Genomic DNA, 15,762 nt, shown 5'->3' on the forward strand with positions numbered 1-15,762 from the left:
GAGGTGCTTCTTGCTCGCTAAACATGCAAGGGCAACCTCCATGCCTTTTCCCCTTCTGGGGATTTTTATCTGACATTACTAGTTCCTTGAATTATATATGACATGGATATCTTTGAAGTCTAATGTGGCTATCTTTGAGGTGTTGCCTCCATTGTGGTCCATTTTCTATACTGCTCTCTGCTCCAACTCAGATGTAGTGTTTGACCATGTTTTATTAAAGTGGATCAGATTAAAACTCCAAGTTTTCATCACTCACGTGACAAACACTTACTGGAGGGTTACATATGTATTGTACCACCTCTCTCCTTAGAGTTGGGAATACAAATTTAATAGACTGTTTGGTCACAAAACATAAGGTCAATACTACAGCAATTTCTGTATACTTTCCAGAAAGTAAGACTCTATATTCTACAGTTTTATGACAAGTTAACTTGCCGTGTTCTTTGCTCAATGCTGTCTTGGAGATCAGCACTGTGAAACGGCTCCTCCCATGTATGATACTTACCCACAGGGTTTTTTGGATATGTGAGTTAAGGGAATGTTGTTATCATGTGTGGATTCTGGGGAGTGAGTGAGGCCTTCACCTGAAGGGAAGATGCTTTTAGGCATCCAGGAGGCAAAGTTTGTCAAGCAGTGGTTTAAATGTCTGAGTTGGCCATTGCGTGGTAAAACTAGCAGGCTCAGGTGGGCGTTATCAGAAAGTTTGACATCAACATGTTTAATTTATCCAGCCTGAATTAAAACAGGGAGGAGACAACTTGGACTCATCCTCAAGGACTATCCATAGAGAACAGATAGATTGTATTAAAATTCATCAGCATTTAAATGCACCAATAATTTCTCTGGACACAGTCCATGAAACATCTGTTATATAATTGTGGTTGCACATATACTAAGGGAACTAAGGGGAGCAGTATTAAACCATTCAAATCATACATCAAAGACATTTTCTGGCAAAACTTGACACCAACAGAAGTCATGCAAGAACCAAAGTAATTAGAGAGCACAGGAAAATATCCAGAGTTGCAGTGCTGCAACTTTTTGTTATCTTTTTGTTATCAGCAGATGTTTTGATAATAACCTGGTTATATATTGGAATCCAAAGCACAGGAAGAAAGATCAGCTTAAGGAGTCTGTTACCAGTTGCCACAGAGAAAATTTTAAAAAAGAAGTGTTTCTAATTTTCCAAAGGACATAGATTTCTTTTCAGTGCTGGCAATTACATAACTTTAGCTGGTTACACTAAGGCTTTTTTAGATCTAGATTTTTACTATATTTTATCAGTGATGCCTAGTGGGATAATCTCACTTCTTCCCTTCCCTACTAACACAACAACTAACTGCTTTCAGGAATATGTATATATGCACACACACACACACACACATATATATATGTGATAATAAATATACATAATATACACACACATATATATGTATATATGCACACACACACACATATATATATGTGTGTATATAAATATACGTAAATATATACACACACATACATATATCAGGAACATATACAGGATGATCCTGTATTAATAGGAAAAAACCCTAAAATATCTGTTCCTTAAAAGGTACTTAAGAATCTAAAAGTGAAGAGTTTTGCTTATTTTCCCTTTGAGTTTACAGTCTTGGTACTTTTATCTTAAAAATTTAGGCTATAAAGAAATATTCATCCTGTGCCAGTTTAATATTGATGCAATTGAGCCACATCATGACTAAAATTTGCCAATATCATCATTGAAGTCAGACTCATCATCACTATCTTGTATCTTGTACAAATTCTACTAAAATATGTCTTTAAAAAATCCAATTCTTCTTAGACTCTATTCAAGGTAAATTCTGGGCTTGCTCACCACTGTAGTAAACAGAAACTACTGTCTCCCTTTTGATACTTGATACGCATTGCTGGGTTACAGTAGTCATCTACATAAATGAAATGATTGAATTATGAATTTCCATGTTCTGGGAGGCTTCTAAAATTTTAGGATATCAGCTAAGAGTATTAGGTTCTATGTAGGCATCACAACAGTACAAATATGCTGGAAAAATTGATAATGCTTTATATCCAATTATGTCAGCAGGCTATGAATCATATCCAATTATCAAGATGCATAAGTGCATTTTTTGTGATGCTCAAACATCATTAATTTTGTGCTTAGCACAAGCTGCTCAAATGGTATGATTTCAGTAATTTCTAGCATCAATATTACAGCATCAATATAAATTCAATGCAAATTGGAAAATGAACATCTTCATCTTGTTTATATCTGTGAAAAAGCATTTACCAAACAGAGGAGCACATTGAAACAACACTTGCTATTGGAAAAATGAGTCTGTAATGTACCACAGGGAGCCTGAGTCTGGCAAGTCAGTCCCAAGGAAACCTAGCTACTGAGCCAAAGACCCCTCACAGGTGCTCTTCACATCATCACTGAAGTAGAACAAACATGACCATTTTAAATATGAAAAATATTTAGAATATCAAGAAGCTAAAATGCCTGCTTCCCAACAAACTGAGGGATTTAAACAAATTGACCAGATTCAACTCTCACCATAAGTAGCCCACGTGTCTTAGCATTATGAAATGGAATCTTTAATTGTATGTAATATCTCAGACTCAGCACACATTTAAAGCAATCAGAACTTACATTTTTTTCTCTAAAACTAGTTATACATTATGGATTTTAATGAAAAACATTGGACTTCTCGTTTTAATTAAAAAATGTAGAACTCTTACATAGCTGCACAGAGTAATATGCTTAAGTAATTCTACACCAATTTCAAATTCAAGTAATTAAAATAAAAACAAAAATAATTCTTACTTACCTCAAAGTCAAGGTCTGAATATCGTGATTTTCTTCTCTGTTAGATATTTTTTAAAAAGAAGAAAAACCAAAAAAGTATATTTAGTATTAAAATAAAAATGATTATTTTCAATCCTGTTTCTTTGTGATATAAACATTTCCTTCACAAAAGAATCTCAACATTTTTATGATCTCAATCTATGCCATCCACATTATTCCATTTTCACTTTGGATGTCCTTTAAAATTGAAGAATATAAATGTATAATATATTTCTTATCTTGGCCTCAAGTCTAATTTGTTTTTCAATACAGAGAAGTTTTTAAGGGAAAATTCACTTAAAAAGTTCAATCTTGAAGGAAACTTGAGGCCTACTACAGCAAAACTACTTTACAGACACAAAGGATTCAAAGCTGTGGAGGAAAAACATCCAGTCATCTCAACACTTTCCAGCCATCATTCCCCCCAACCTTCATTTCTACCAAATTCTACCTAACCTTCTGTCTACATGCCAAAATTCTCTATAGGTCTCATCCACAAATTTCTCCATATTTGGTAATCTTCCTTGACAGCACAATCTTTCTCAGAGCTAGGCATGAAAGTATTTGCTCTTATTTTTCTTGCCTGCAGAATCCCCACAGAGGAGCTTGACAGGATGCAGTCCATGGGGTTGCAAAGAGTTGTACATGACTGAGCAACTAAGCACAGCACAATAAAACAAGTAACAAACAGCCTACACCCCCACAGAACACAGGTGTAGACGCAAATACCTCACTATGCCTCAGAATCTGTTAAACACTTCCTGAATCTAGTTATAGATAAATGTCTTGATAAAATCAGGAAATATGGTTAAAATGAAATTAATGTGATTATTTAATATTAATATAGGGCAGCTATTCTTAACATCTTCTCTAAAGCATTCACTGAATTCTTAGAATTATTAGGTATAGAAGGAGCTATCTGATAAATATAGAAAATGTCCATCAAATTATTGGAGCTCAAAAGTTTCCAATACAGGCTTTTTTTGTTTGTTTGAGAAAGTAGGAATGAAAAACAGAGGAAATTAATAAATATTAAAAAGATGAACTATCCAGGCAGTAGGGAAGATATATAAAATTTTTTTTTTTCTTTCCTCTTCTCCTATCCTAATAGCTATAGTGTGAAATTCAATAACCTGAGGGAGTCATGTCCAAGATAAGGGAGAGATTCCTGTAACTGTTGAATATTAGGAAAGAAAGAAAGGAACTAATGCAGCTCATTGGAAAACATGACTAAATTTCTGCAGCCAGAGTTAAAATTGTTCCTATACACCCCAAACAGTCCCTGATAACCAACTTTCCAAAGCATGGTGCAGTAAACAGAAGGTGATGTGACCAAAGAAAGATTATGTTTAAAAAAAAAAAAAAGGTTTAAAAGTTCTGAAATAATTTAATTTTGGTGAGCTGCTTAAGATGATCAAATCCTTCAGTACAGTCAAAGAGAGGCAGAGAAGGAACTGCTTTATTCAAAGGAAAGTCACCCTGCTGACCCAGCTCTGCTCTGTGTTCCAGTTCTGGGGGCATTCTGGAAGGAGAGGTGTGTGGGGGAAGCCGTGTAACCCAGGCTTCCTTGGCCAACCCCCGCCGCTGTTTCAGCTGCCCGTGATGTATGAGCCAGGCCGCAGCGCCCTGCATCCGCTTTGCTCTGAGATGTTAGACCAAAGGTCAGGGCATCCCTCCTGTTCTTGGGCGCTTTGCCTTCTCGGTACTGTGACTCACCAGGACACTTTTGCAACTGTACATTAAGCAAATTTCTTTCCTAATACAGCAAAATTCAAGCATGGAAACACTTAGTGTTAAGCAATTACTACAGAACATTAGTCACGCGCTTTGGGTTTCATTTAAAAATTAAATAGTGAGACCTGATGGAAAAGGTTCAATTATCCAGCAAAGAGGCCCTTCCACTGCATGGGCTGAGGGCTTCTCTGTTGCAAAGATCCTAACAGCTATATGCTATTCTCTTGTTTCTGAATGCAACGGTGTGTTGCCTAAGAACCGGAAATGCGGATAGATACATATTGCTGTAAGCTCCAGACTTCAGGCCCAACAGCAAAAGATGGGAACCCAGAGGAGCAGCAGAGAGGGGTTTCTCCCTGCGAGAGCAGGTGCTGGTTATGCGGCTGTGAAATATGGGAAAGAAAATGGATATACATCCATAAATAAGTTTCTGTTTCATTTCATTAAAATCACATTATAATGTAAAGGTATAACAGAACTAGCAACTTTGAGGGATTAGGCTAAGAAATGAGTACGTGAAGCAGACTTCAATTAAATAAGTTCAACAGATAGTTGGGGGGAAGGGGGTAGGTAGGCTGGAAAATTCAGCAGTGAAGACTTGAAGTTCAAGAGTTGAAAAAATGTGGCAGATTTTTAGAGCCCAAGGGTAATAAAATATCTGTAATATTGACCAAGTGTTTCAACCTTTTATAAAGTGCTTTCACGTTTGAACATGTTAGCTGGCCTGTGGGTTGGTTAGGAAAGAATTATGCATTTTCCCTGTTTATGAATGAGGAAAACTGAGGACCAGAGTTCAAATAACTCGCCTGCTTCACCAGGGTAGTAATCGCACGAGCTAGGATTCCCACTCAGCTCTCTGACCGCAAAACCCTGTGTTTTTTTCTCCACTGTTGCTCAGTGACTACCCCATGGTACAAGGTTCATAGCCAAGATTCATATGATAGTTTGCTGACTTTACCTGGGACTCAACAAGAATAACGTTATAGGATCCAGTCAACCCCAGGATGACAGCAGGAGAATGAGATGCTTTGCAAGCCTGAAGCAGAATCAAGCATATGAACTGCTACATGTCAATTATATTTTAAAAGAGAAAAAAGTCTGATAAAGTAATTCTAACATGGGCTAGTTTATGAGCCAAGATGCAACAACACAGTGGCAGACTTCACTCCGTGATGGGTCTCCCATTGCAAAATCAATTTTATCTTAAGGAAGTATTTGCATTGGAAAATCTGTGATGGAATGGAAGGACCAGAGTGTTAACTTCTGTTCTTCACTTCCTCATGATAACACTCACCATCTCTCAGTCTGTTTTGCAGTGTGTGGAAGAGTCTTTCAAAGCACTGAAGTCTGTGGAAACTGTGACTGCCTTACATGCTTATTCAAATATACCTCTGAGCTCTCTGAGTGTTATTATAAGGTAGGAAAGTGGTTAGAAATAACTGTCACATGTTTAAAAGATGAGAATCAATGAAGAAAAGTGATCAAGTCCAAACACCTTTCCTGATACGTTGATAATTGAAGAAATGCTACATATAAATTTAAAATAAGTCAGGATGTGGCTGCAGGCATACTCAGTCATGTCTGATTCCTTGCAACCAGATGGACTGTAGCCTGCCAAACTCCTCTGTCCATGGGATTTTCCAGGCAAGAATACTGGGGTGGGTTCCTATTTCTTACTCCAGGGAATCTTCCCAACCCAGAGACTGAAAAGTCAGGATGGTGCCAACATATTTTATGAAGATAAAAATACCCCTCTCTCTATGCCCCAAGTTCTCAAATAACTTGATACAAATTATCCTTTTTGCCATAGTAGATGATGTTTCTTCTATGCTCTTTCCTTTTCTTAATTTCCCATGTAGAACTCATCCCAACTTGTATTCTGTCCTCAATATTCCATTAAAATTCTTCTTATTGAGGTCTCAGAAGAGATCCATCTGGTCAATTTCCAAGGTTATTTTTCTCTCCTCATATTACTGGACTCTCAGAAAGCTTTTGAGAGTTAATCACTTCCTCATTAAAGCACTCATCTGTCTCAGCTTTTCCATTTATTTTCTTTTCCTCCCTCTTATGTACTGCAGCTCAGCCAAGTCTCCACTGCTGGCTCTTTCTCATCGCCCTGCCTTCTAAATGGTGAGCTGCACAGCTGTCTTTTTTTCTCATATTCTCTTTTGGATGAACTCATCCATTCCCATGGTTTTAAATACCACCTCTTCAGTTGCAAACACCTTTTATTCCCATGTCTTCCCATCACAGGAAATGTTGCATATCTACTTTGTCGAGTGAGACTCTTTGGCATCACTCTTCACCCCTTCTTACTTCTCATCCTGCACATCAAATCCACCAGCAGACCCATCTCTTCTATGTTCAAAACACATCTTGATCTGCCCAGTCTTCTCCACCTCTGCTTCTCTTGCACAGTTAAAGACATCCTTATCTCTCATCTGGATGACCTCAGTGGTCTCCTAACTGTCCTTCCGTTTTCCGTTCTACACCTTCTCCCATTGCCACGGGATGCTAATCCTCTCTCTTCCACACTATCAAAGTGATAGATAAATGACCAGGACAAATGCTTCTCTCTGTCTCATTTGCTTCTCTTCTTCTACAAGGCTCTAAAAAGTCTGGTCTCTTCTTCCTACTCCAACTCCATAAGAAGCTTGCCCCTCACTTCACAAGTCTTCTAACCCTACGAGAACATTCCAAGCTCTTTCCTACCTCAGAGCCTCTTCACTTGCAGTTTCTTTTTCTTGAAACATCACCTGATCCCTTAGCACCTCACAAACCATGTTCGTTCTTAACTTCACTTTTCACTCTATGGAGATTTGGAAGCCTTCTCAGGGCTCCTCATCTAAAGAAGCCTCTCTCTCACATGTTCCACGGTTGTTGCCTAGCACAGCACACTTTCAGATTATTCATTTGTTAACAGATCACCTTCTATCTCTTCCATAGGGTTTATTCACCAAAGGGGCAGGATCCACATCTGTTTTGACCACTTCTATATCTCAAGCACCTTAGCCTAGGGCCTGGCACAGTAGTAGACACTCACAAAATTATTGCTGAAAGATTGATGGAGCTACACTATGGAAGCCAAACAAATTCAAAAGAATGTGACTTGTTTTTTTGGTTTTATTTTTCTCAGGAAGACTCCAGGAGATTTTGTATAAGCAGGTGGACTATATACACAAAGGAAACCATTTTGAATAGATCAGCTGACAGCCAAGTGGATCAAGACCATTTAGAGGAGTGCAGGCCTATCACTAATAGAAGGAAACATTCTTTAGGATGAATTCTGAGTAAGAAAATGCCCACCAGTATGGGGCTACTCAGGGGAATAGAATGTGCACAGAGGTGTCTCTGCACAGTGAAATCTTGTAGAATGATAAATAATTTAAAGGGAATACTTCATTGTCTGTGTCTTTGCAGATTAAGCTGGACAAGATCCTAGAAGATTCACAGTGAGGAATAAATTCCATGGACTAATAAATGCCAATATGACTGCCATTAAAAGTTTCCATTACAGACTGAGCAATGAACTCACTCAAGTGAAAAAGCTTTGATGTCATATCCATTCAAAATATCTGAGTAAACAAAACTTGAGAATCATTCATTTTGAAAAATGACTTATTAGAGCTAATTTTGCTTGCCTAATTTTGTGTGCCTGCATAAAAGACAAAATCCCCTAACCCAGCAGCAAAAACAAAACACTGAAGTAGGAGAAGGTTTTCTTTCACCACAGCTACACATGGGAAAAAAGGTTACATAAGAAAAAGGTGCTTCTGCCCAATGGTCAGTTCTATAATTGTTTCCATTAGTGACGGGAGTCTCTAGTTCCCAAGCATGGCCATAATATTTTGTCTAATATCCTGAATATTGACTTAATTATGGCAATCAAGTTTCTGCAGCAATATTCAAGGTATAATGGTAATCAAATAATAATCACACAACCTTACATCTAAAGTGCTCCTTACAATTTTCAAAGGATTTTTCACATACATTATCCAATTTGATGCTCACTGCAGCCATAAGTGAGGCACCTATGATGTGACATTATAGCTAAAATGTTTTACCTTTCAAAACCATTATATTGAGATCTCCAGAATTCGTGTCCAGAGGAAAACTGGCATATAAATAGTTAGCACAGAATGCTGCCCCTTTTTACGCACTTATAAACTGAGAGAGATTTGGCTGAGCATGTTTTGAAATACATCATTAAATTTATACCTGAATACTCAGAAAACCTGGAGCAGCAAAACTTTGTTTAAAATAGCAATTGTACGATTGACTATCTAATTCTGTTTAGTTATGAGAAAAGCTTAGGCCAGATATGTCAAGAGAATAAGAGAAACCACTTAACGTGCTTACCCTGGAGCAAAGCATTTCACAGGAATTCAAGTGATGGAGGAGCCGAGAAGCCACATAAGGGGCCACAGAGGAACCCAGGGATTCACAGGAGAAGAAGCTAGTGCCCCCCTCCCACAGGGACGGACAAGGGAGATGGCACAGCGACCTGACCCCGGGGGCTGAGGCATCTAGCTAAGGCTGGAGGCACCACAGAACTGCAGATAAAGACACAAGGTGCTGCCCAAAGCAGAGTGAGGAGAAACACCTTGGCTTCCCTCTTCTAACCAGCCTCCAGCCTCACAGTGTTCCCTCGCGGCCAGTCCTCTCACCTAGCCAGAAGCCTGCATCAACCCCCAAGAGACCCAGGGGCACGGAGGTCTCTTGACTTGGAGCCACGCCCAAGTTGAGAAGAATTTTGAGTGAGGAAATATGTCCTATTTAGATATACCAGCTACCAGACAGTGTAAAGAGCAGTGCGCCATGAGTCCAAACAAATACTGACTTATCTTCTTACACTGATATATCTATAATTTAAAAAAAAAAATGGAGCCACAACGCAAGGTTTAAACTGTATCTCACAGTCCTCAATGGCTTGAGAATACAGACCCTTCTTTTCCTCGCTTGCTTCACAGTGCCTTGTAGTTGTCTGTATACACACCATTCACTCGACACATTTTGTTCCTTAACTGAAAGGCAAGGACTTAAATCCTAATAATAACCTCATCTTTCTTAGCTTTAAGAAAAGCAACTAGATGATATCCAGGCCTGACGCCATCATGAGAAATTCTACCATGGGCATATTGCAATGAATCCGTAATTGTGGGAAATTAAAAATTTTCAGAATTGCTTAACAAGTCCATTCTGGGAATGGACACAGTTTGGAAAATGGCAGCTAACATATTTCGTGAAAGAAACCAGAACGTATTAAGAGGGGAGAGAGGTTGGGTGTGCTTTTATGCCCAAAACAAAACAAAACAAAAACGCAACTCGATGCACTTATGAAACTTTCTGCATGGAATAATTGGAGGTTAGCTGCACAGGCTCCCCTGGCGGTCGAGCCTGTTCTGCGGGCACTGCCTTGGGTTTGGGGAGCCGCCCTCTCGCTTTGGTGCCTCCTGCTTACTTGAATAAACACTTCCACCCACTCTCCGGCTTTGTTTTCTCTCCTTTGCCTCTTGCTGATCCCTGCCTGCACTTCTCCTCAGCAACACTGCATTCTGGGCAGCACTGGCAGCTTTCACCCTCTTCTCTTTCTTCCCCCCACCACTTCCCACCTCAGCAAATTGTGAACACCCACTCCTCTGGAGGCAACTTTCTGAATCACTGTGAACATCTTTTCATGACACCCTTGAGAGGCTCCGGCGGCATCTGGCTGTCCTCTGCTGCCCCAGCTTCCCAGGCAAGAGGCCCCTGAGGCTGGGCCCTTCTTTCTCACTCCGGGAAGACTCAGACTGCGCCACAGCCTCATGTCAGCCGGAGGGCCGCTCCCTTCTGTCTTCATACGCTCTCCAGGTCTCAAGACACCTCCTGGCTACTACTGCTCCCCACGCTCCACGTTGATGCTCTAGGCATCTTTCCGCTTCTCCTCTAGCGTCAGAATATCATCCTCCCTGACGGCTGGCTACAGACAGTGTGGCAGTTAACCACTCACTCTGTCCTCAGAGGAAATCACACCAGACTGGGCCTTCATTGCCAGAGTCCTGTTCCCAAACTCTGCTAGCTGTACACATCTACGCTTCACCCATTCCATGTCATTATTCCATATGACCAAGTGTCTGAGCTGGGTTAAATGAACTTGGTAAAGTGACTCTCATGCTAACATTCAGGCACATGACTGTCTCTTTGAGTCAGTGTAAAATTGGTCAGGATAGAAAGATTCAGGTCCCGGCCTCTCTGTGCACTTGCACGGTAACCTTGAACAAATGACTTTACTTGAAGGATTAGAACAACTTATGCATTGTACAGAAATGTTGTGAAGATTAATTAATTCATATTTTAAGGTGATTTGATGATCAGCTAATGAAAGATGCTATATAAATGCTAATTTTATTATTCATTCCCACATCTATATATTCAGCTGCCTCCTAAAATGGTCACCCTAAGCAATTACTGACTATTAAACTCTTTGAAAGAATGAAAATGAAAAACGGAATTTTCATTCTGAATCCTGAATTTTCTTCCTTTTCAAGATGTGAGCCTTGTGATTTCTAAGTCATTTAAATGCAGAGCTTTTGGCTGAATCATACTTACACATGATGCTTATATTTAATACAGAGATTTGGAAAAACTACCATGGAACAAAGCAGCACTTGGAAACCCAGTCTATTGTTCAAGCACACACAATCTATACAATATCAAACCCAGAAAGGTTTTTAGGCTTTTAGACATAAAACATTTTTAGGAAAAGCAAAACATTGTAATGTTTCCATTCTAACCCCTCTAGCACATTTTAAAGAGTCATTCTATGTAGAAAAACCTCATATGGTCATTATGATTATTTATGGCGTTATGTTCTTACATTCATAATCACTGAAATTCTTTGAGAAACTTTTCTGATTTTGAATAAATGTTATGTGGTTTGTGTTTACGTGGTCATTATTGTCACAGACCTGCGACTGTCGGGGATATGCCAGTTAGAGACAGACACAGTAGCCCTTTTGCTAGTTCAGAATGATGGCCTGTTTTGGTCTTGAGGGGGCTCTAGCCACTCAGGACTCAACTTGGACTCACCGCCCCTATGCCTATGGTTCCAAGGAATGACTTTCCTCAGAAACTGTATTTTGTTTAACACTGATTTAGAATTTAGGGATTTATCCTAGATCTCGTCTGCATGCCTATTTTGGTCTAGAATTTCCTCAACTCAGTTGGGAAGAACCTCAAAATTATACCACACAAGTTACTATAAACTTTCAGGATCTCTCTTCATCTTGACATAGTACAAGGCACAGCTTTGTGGGGAGAAGGGAGGGGTAATTTGCTCTGGGCACTTTTGAACACTAGAACCTAAGATTATCAGCAAACATCTGATAGAAAGAGCAGGCAACCAACTATAATGTAATGGGAAATAATTTGTTACGTTAAACCAATTGGAAATGCATATAAAATAATGCATGTATTGCACTGTATACTGAACACATGCAGTATATCAGTAGTGTCATTGATGTTGTTTAGTTGCTAAGTCATAACCAACCCTTTTGTGACACTGTGGACTGCAGCCCACCAGGCTCCTCTGTTCGTGGTACTTCCCAGGCAAGAATACTGGAGCGGGTTGCCATTTCCTTCTCCAGGAGATCTTTCTGACCCAAGGAATAAACTCATGTCTCCTGCATTGCAGGTGTATTCTTTACCACTGAGCCACCAGGGAAGCCCATATAAATAGTGGGTTTATAGAAAAATTTCAAGGTAAAGAATATAAAAGTCACATACAAAACAGTAACAGGGTATCTATCAAAGACTATTATACATGAGTTGTCTTATTTGACTTAGATATTACTTGATTAATTGTTATAAAATATGAGTGATATTGATACCTATTCACTATTCTTTGCATCACTTTGTGGGTAAGAAAGAAGCTGAGGGGGGCTTGCTTTATTGCAAAAGTCATGTGGTTGGACCTCAGAGTCCTGACTCTTGGCCTGCTTAATTTACATGCCCCCTAAGAGTTCACAATTTAAGACCAAAACATTTAGTGGTCATAATTCTGCAAGAGCTAAAAGCAAAATACTTATTCTGAGAGATATCAATCTATGGTAATCATACGTTTATAATCAGTGTAATGGTAGACCTCATTGAGACATTCCAATTTTGTTATTTCAAGAGCTGCCATCACACAAGAAGTCCAGACCTTGGTTAAAGTCTTTAATGTCATCCAGAAACTACTTTAACCATCAAAGACCTCTGGTACCCAAGAAACATCAGGAGGGTTTTCTGTTTGTTCAGGAATGCACTTATTAGTTCCCATTATGACACAATTATTACATATAAGTATCTTTTTAAAATAAAGAGGGTTTCTTTCAAAAAATGTAGTCTTGATAAAGGGGATTCTGATGCTCTACTGGAAAAAAACAGAATTTTTATCCCAACATAGTAATACAAATCGCAAAAGCTAAAGCTAAGGGTGCTGCACTTCTCCCCGGTGCAGTGTCCCATGACTCAGTTTATCTAGCTATCTATATCTATTTATCATCTATCAATCAGTCTATCTACCAGTCTCTCTATTGATCTATCAATCTATTTATTGACCTATTTATTTATCTGTCAGTCTATGAATCTATCAGTCAGACTATCAGTCTATCTGTCTTTCAAATATTAAGGGAAGACTTGGTCCATTGCTTACTTCTAAAGAACTCATCGATATTGTTGATCCAGTTTCACTTCTTGATAATCCTGCATTTTCATCCAACTCAGAGGCCATGAAGTTCTTCACAGCTGTGCGAGGCTCAAAGGGCAAATTCTGCATATGTTCCTGGGGTGCGAGATGTTGCTCTAAGTTCATATTGAACTGGTCCATGACAGGAGGATTCATGTTGAATTCAGGATTTACTTTGTAGTGCAATAACCTTTCATGGGGCAGGGTTTCCATGCCGATATTCATTTTGCTTTCTTCTTTCATTGATGGCTGGGTATTTACAGAACTTCTGGGCATCACAATATAGTCACTCTCCATCATTCTCTCTTGAGGATGGACGATGTCCATATCCGCCCCTCTCAAATTATCATCCGTACATAAGTACACAGTTCTCCGCAATTCACTGTTCTCTTTTTTCAAACATTGATTGCCTAGCTCATTCATACCCATGGGCATGTGTAGACCTGTGGGCTGCTGAATAATGACTTTGGAAATGACGTTTCCAGGCAATGTTGAATAGCTAAGTGCTTCAGTGTTTGTTCCTTTTTCTTCTTCATCATCATTCAGAGAAATCCTAGAGAGGGTGCCTGTTATTGTTGCTGCTCTGCAGGGACCAATATCCTTATGAAGAACTGTGAAATAGAACATAAAAGCAAAAAAAGAAAGTTAATGCATGCTTATCATTTATTATTATATTCTGTTGTTCCTCATTTTACTAAACATTTTCCTTAATAAAATAAAAATTATCAAAAATTACATTTCTATTTTTTGTACCCAGTCCAGAAAACTGAATCTTTGTACATTGATTCTGATATGCTCTGATTCTGATATGATAGATCTCAGGTGGCTAAAGCATGTCTGAAAACTGATAAACAGATTTTCAAAAATCTCAGTGCCCTAATCTTAAATAACTCTGCCTTACTTTCACAGGAAAGGAAGTTTCCCTGAGAAATTTTCTCCGTCAGTGTACTGCAAGGGCTTTATAAAATTATGGCTATATTCACAGGAGTTTGACCTTTTCTTAAAGGGTTCCCCTCTGAAGTATTCTACAAGTTCTGCTCATTAAAATACTTCTTGAAAGAGGTAATCAATGAGAATTTCATCCCACTGTGTCAGAAATACCTTCAAACTTTATGCATGTAGAAAACTAAGGAGTATTTATCTATGAAGTCCATATGGTCAAGTAGATACAGGGTTCAAATGTATTCATAATTTTCAGTCCCATGAAAAGCCAGGTCTTTTCTTTTTACAAGATCAATCCATCCATATACTCCAATGCTCATGAGGGGGTATTAAAAGTGCCAACTGACTTTAAGCAGAAAAAACTGTATGAGCCTCTAAAACTTCCATTTTAAGACTGTGAAATAATGGCTTAGAAAAGTTAAAAATGCGTGATAGCTTGTAGTAAGAAAGAGAACAAAATGAAAACATAAACCACATCAAAGAAAAAAACATCAACAGAATAGTTCAGAATTGTTTATTAAAATAGATTTTAGTTGTTTCTCTTTTCTGCCTCTCTATAAAGGAGGAAGTCATATTTTATGTGTAATGGAGGCAGAATGACTTGAAGTCTGGTTAGTTGTGAACAGCTGTCAGTTTCAAAGTCTAAGAGAATGAAGTTCTGAAGAAATATTCTTGGTGATGGACATGTTGAAAACAGACAGACCAGCACTGTGTGCATATTGGTTCAACATGGACTTCCACTCTGCCTTATCAACAGGCAGAGCCATTTTCACTGATTGTTTCGTTAGGCATAGATAACTAAAGTATTTGGTTTATTATCTCCTCGTGAAAAGTCTCAGATATATTCAGGGTTACCCATCATTATCAAGTTTTCAAATAGCATCCTAATTATTATGCATTAAAGCAAGGGTTCAGAGAAGGCAATGGCACCCCACTCCAGTACTCTTGCCTGGAAAATTCCATGGATGGAGGAGCCTGGTAGGCTGCAGTCTATGGGGTTGCAAAGAGTCGGACATGACTGAGCAACTTCACTTTCACTTTTCACTTTCATGCATTGGAGAAGGAAATGGCAACCCACTCTAGTGTTCTTGCCTAGAGAATCCCAAGGACGGCAGAGCCTGGTGGGCTGCTGTCTATGGGGTCACACAGAGTCGGACACGACTGAAGCGACTTAGCAGCAGCAGCAAAGCAAGGGTTGATAATAGAAAATTCTGAATGTCTTTCCCTAATACAAAGAAGAGACTCTTTCAAATTATTTCAAGACAGGTATCATTCACGTAATATCTTTTATCTTAGAGTTACTGTATGTAATTTTGCACTAGGTTTCTTTTTCTTTTTATATATTCAAGGTGTTATTTAATTATAGTCCAATAAAAGTATTTTAAAAGAGCAGAAAAAAAGCAAAAAACAAAACAAACAAAGATGTTAAATCTACATCGCATAGTTTTATTAATCCATAATTTGGTGTGACTTTTTATATTTAACTATTCTATTTAAGAATTAGAATAATTTCATTAAAAAAATTATTTCC

General features: G+C 38.6%; 1 protein-coding gene across 1 annotated transcript in view; it reads right to left on the reverse strand.

Moving 5' to 3' along the window:
• ADGRB3 (adhesion G protein-coupled receptor B3) overlaps positions 1–15,762 on the reverse strand; it is an 878,910-nt gene that overhangs the window by 14,556 nt on the left and 848,592 nt on the right. The window contains exons 27-28 of the mRNA XM_068984093.1: positions 13,257–13,900; positions 2,832–2,867 (exon numbers count right to left, since the gene is read on the reverse strand). Coding sequence (XP_068840194.1) covers positions 2,832–2,867; positions 13,257–13,900 — 680 coding nt within the window. The remainder of the gene's footprint in view (positions 1–2,831; positions 2,868–13,256; positions 13,901–15,762) is intronic.

This window comes from Capricornis sumatraensis, chromosome 11, assembly GCF_032405125.1.
Source record: "Capricornis sumatraensis isolate serow.1 chromosome 11, serow.2, whole genome shotgun sequence".
NCBI lineage: Eukaryota > Metazoa > Chordata > Mammalia > Artiodactyla > Bovidae > Capricornis > Capricornis sumatraensis.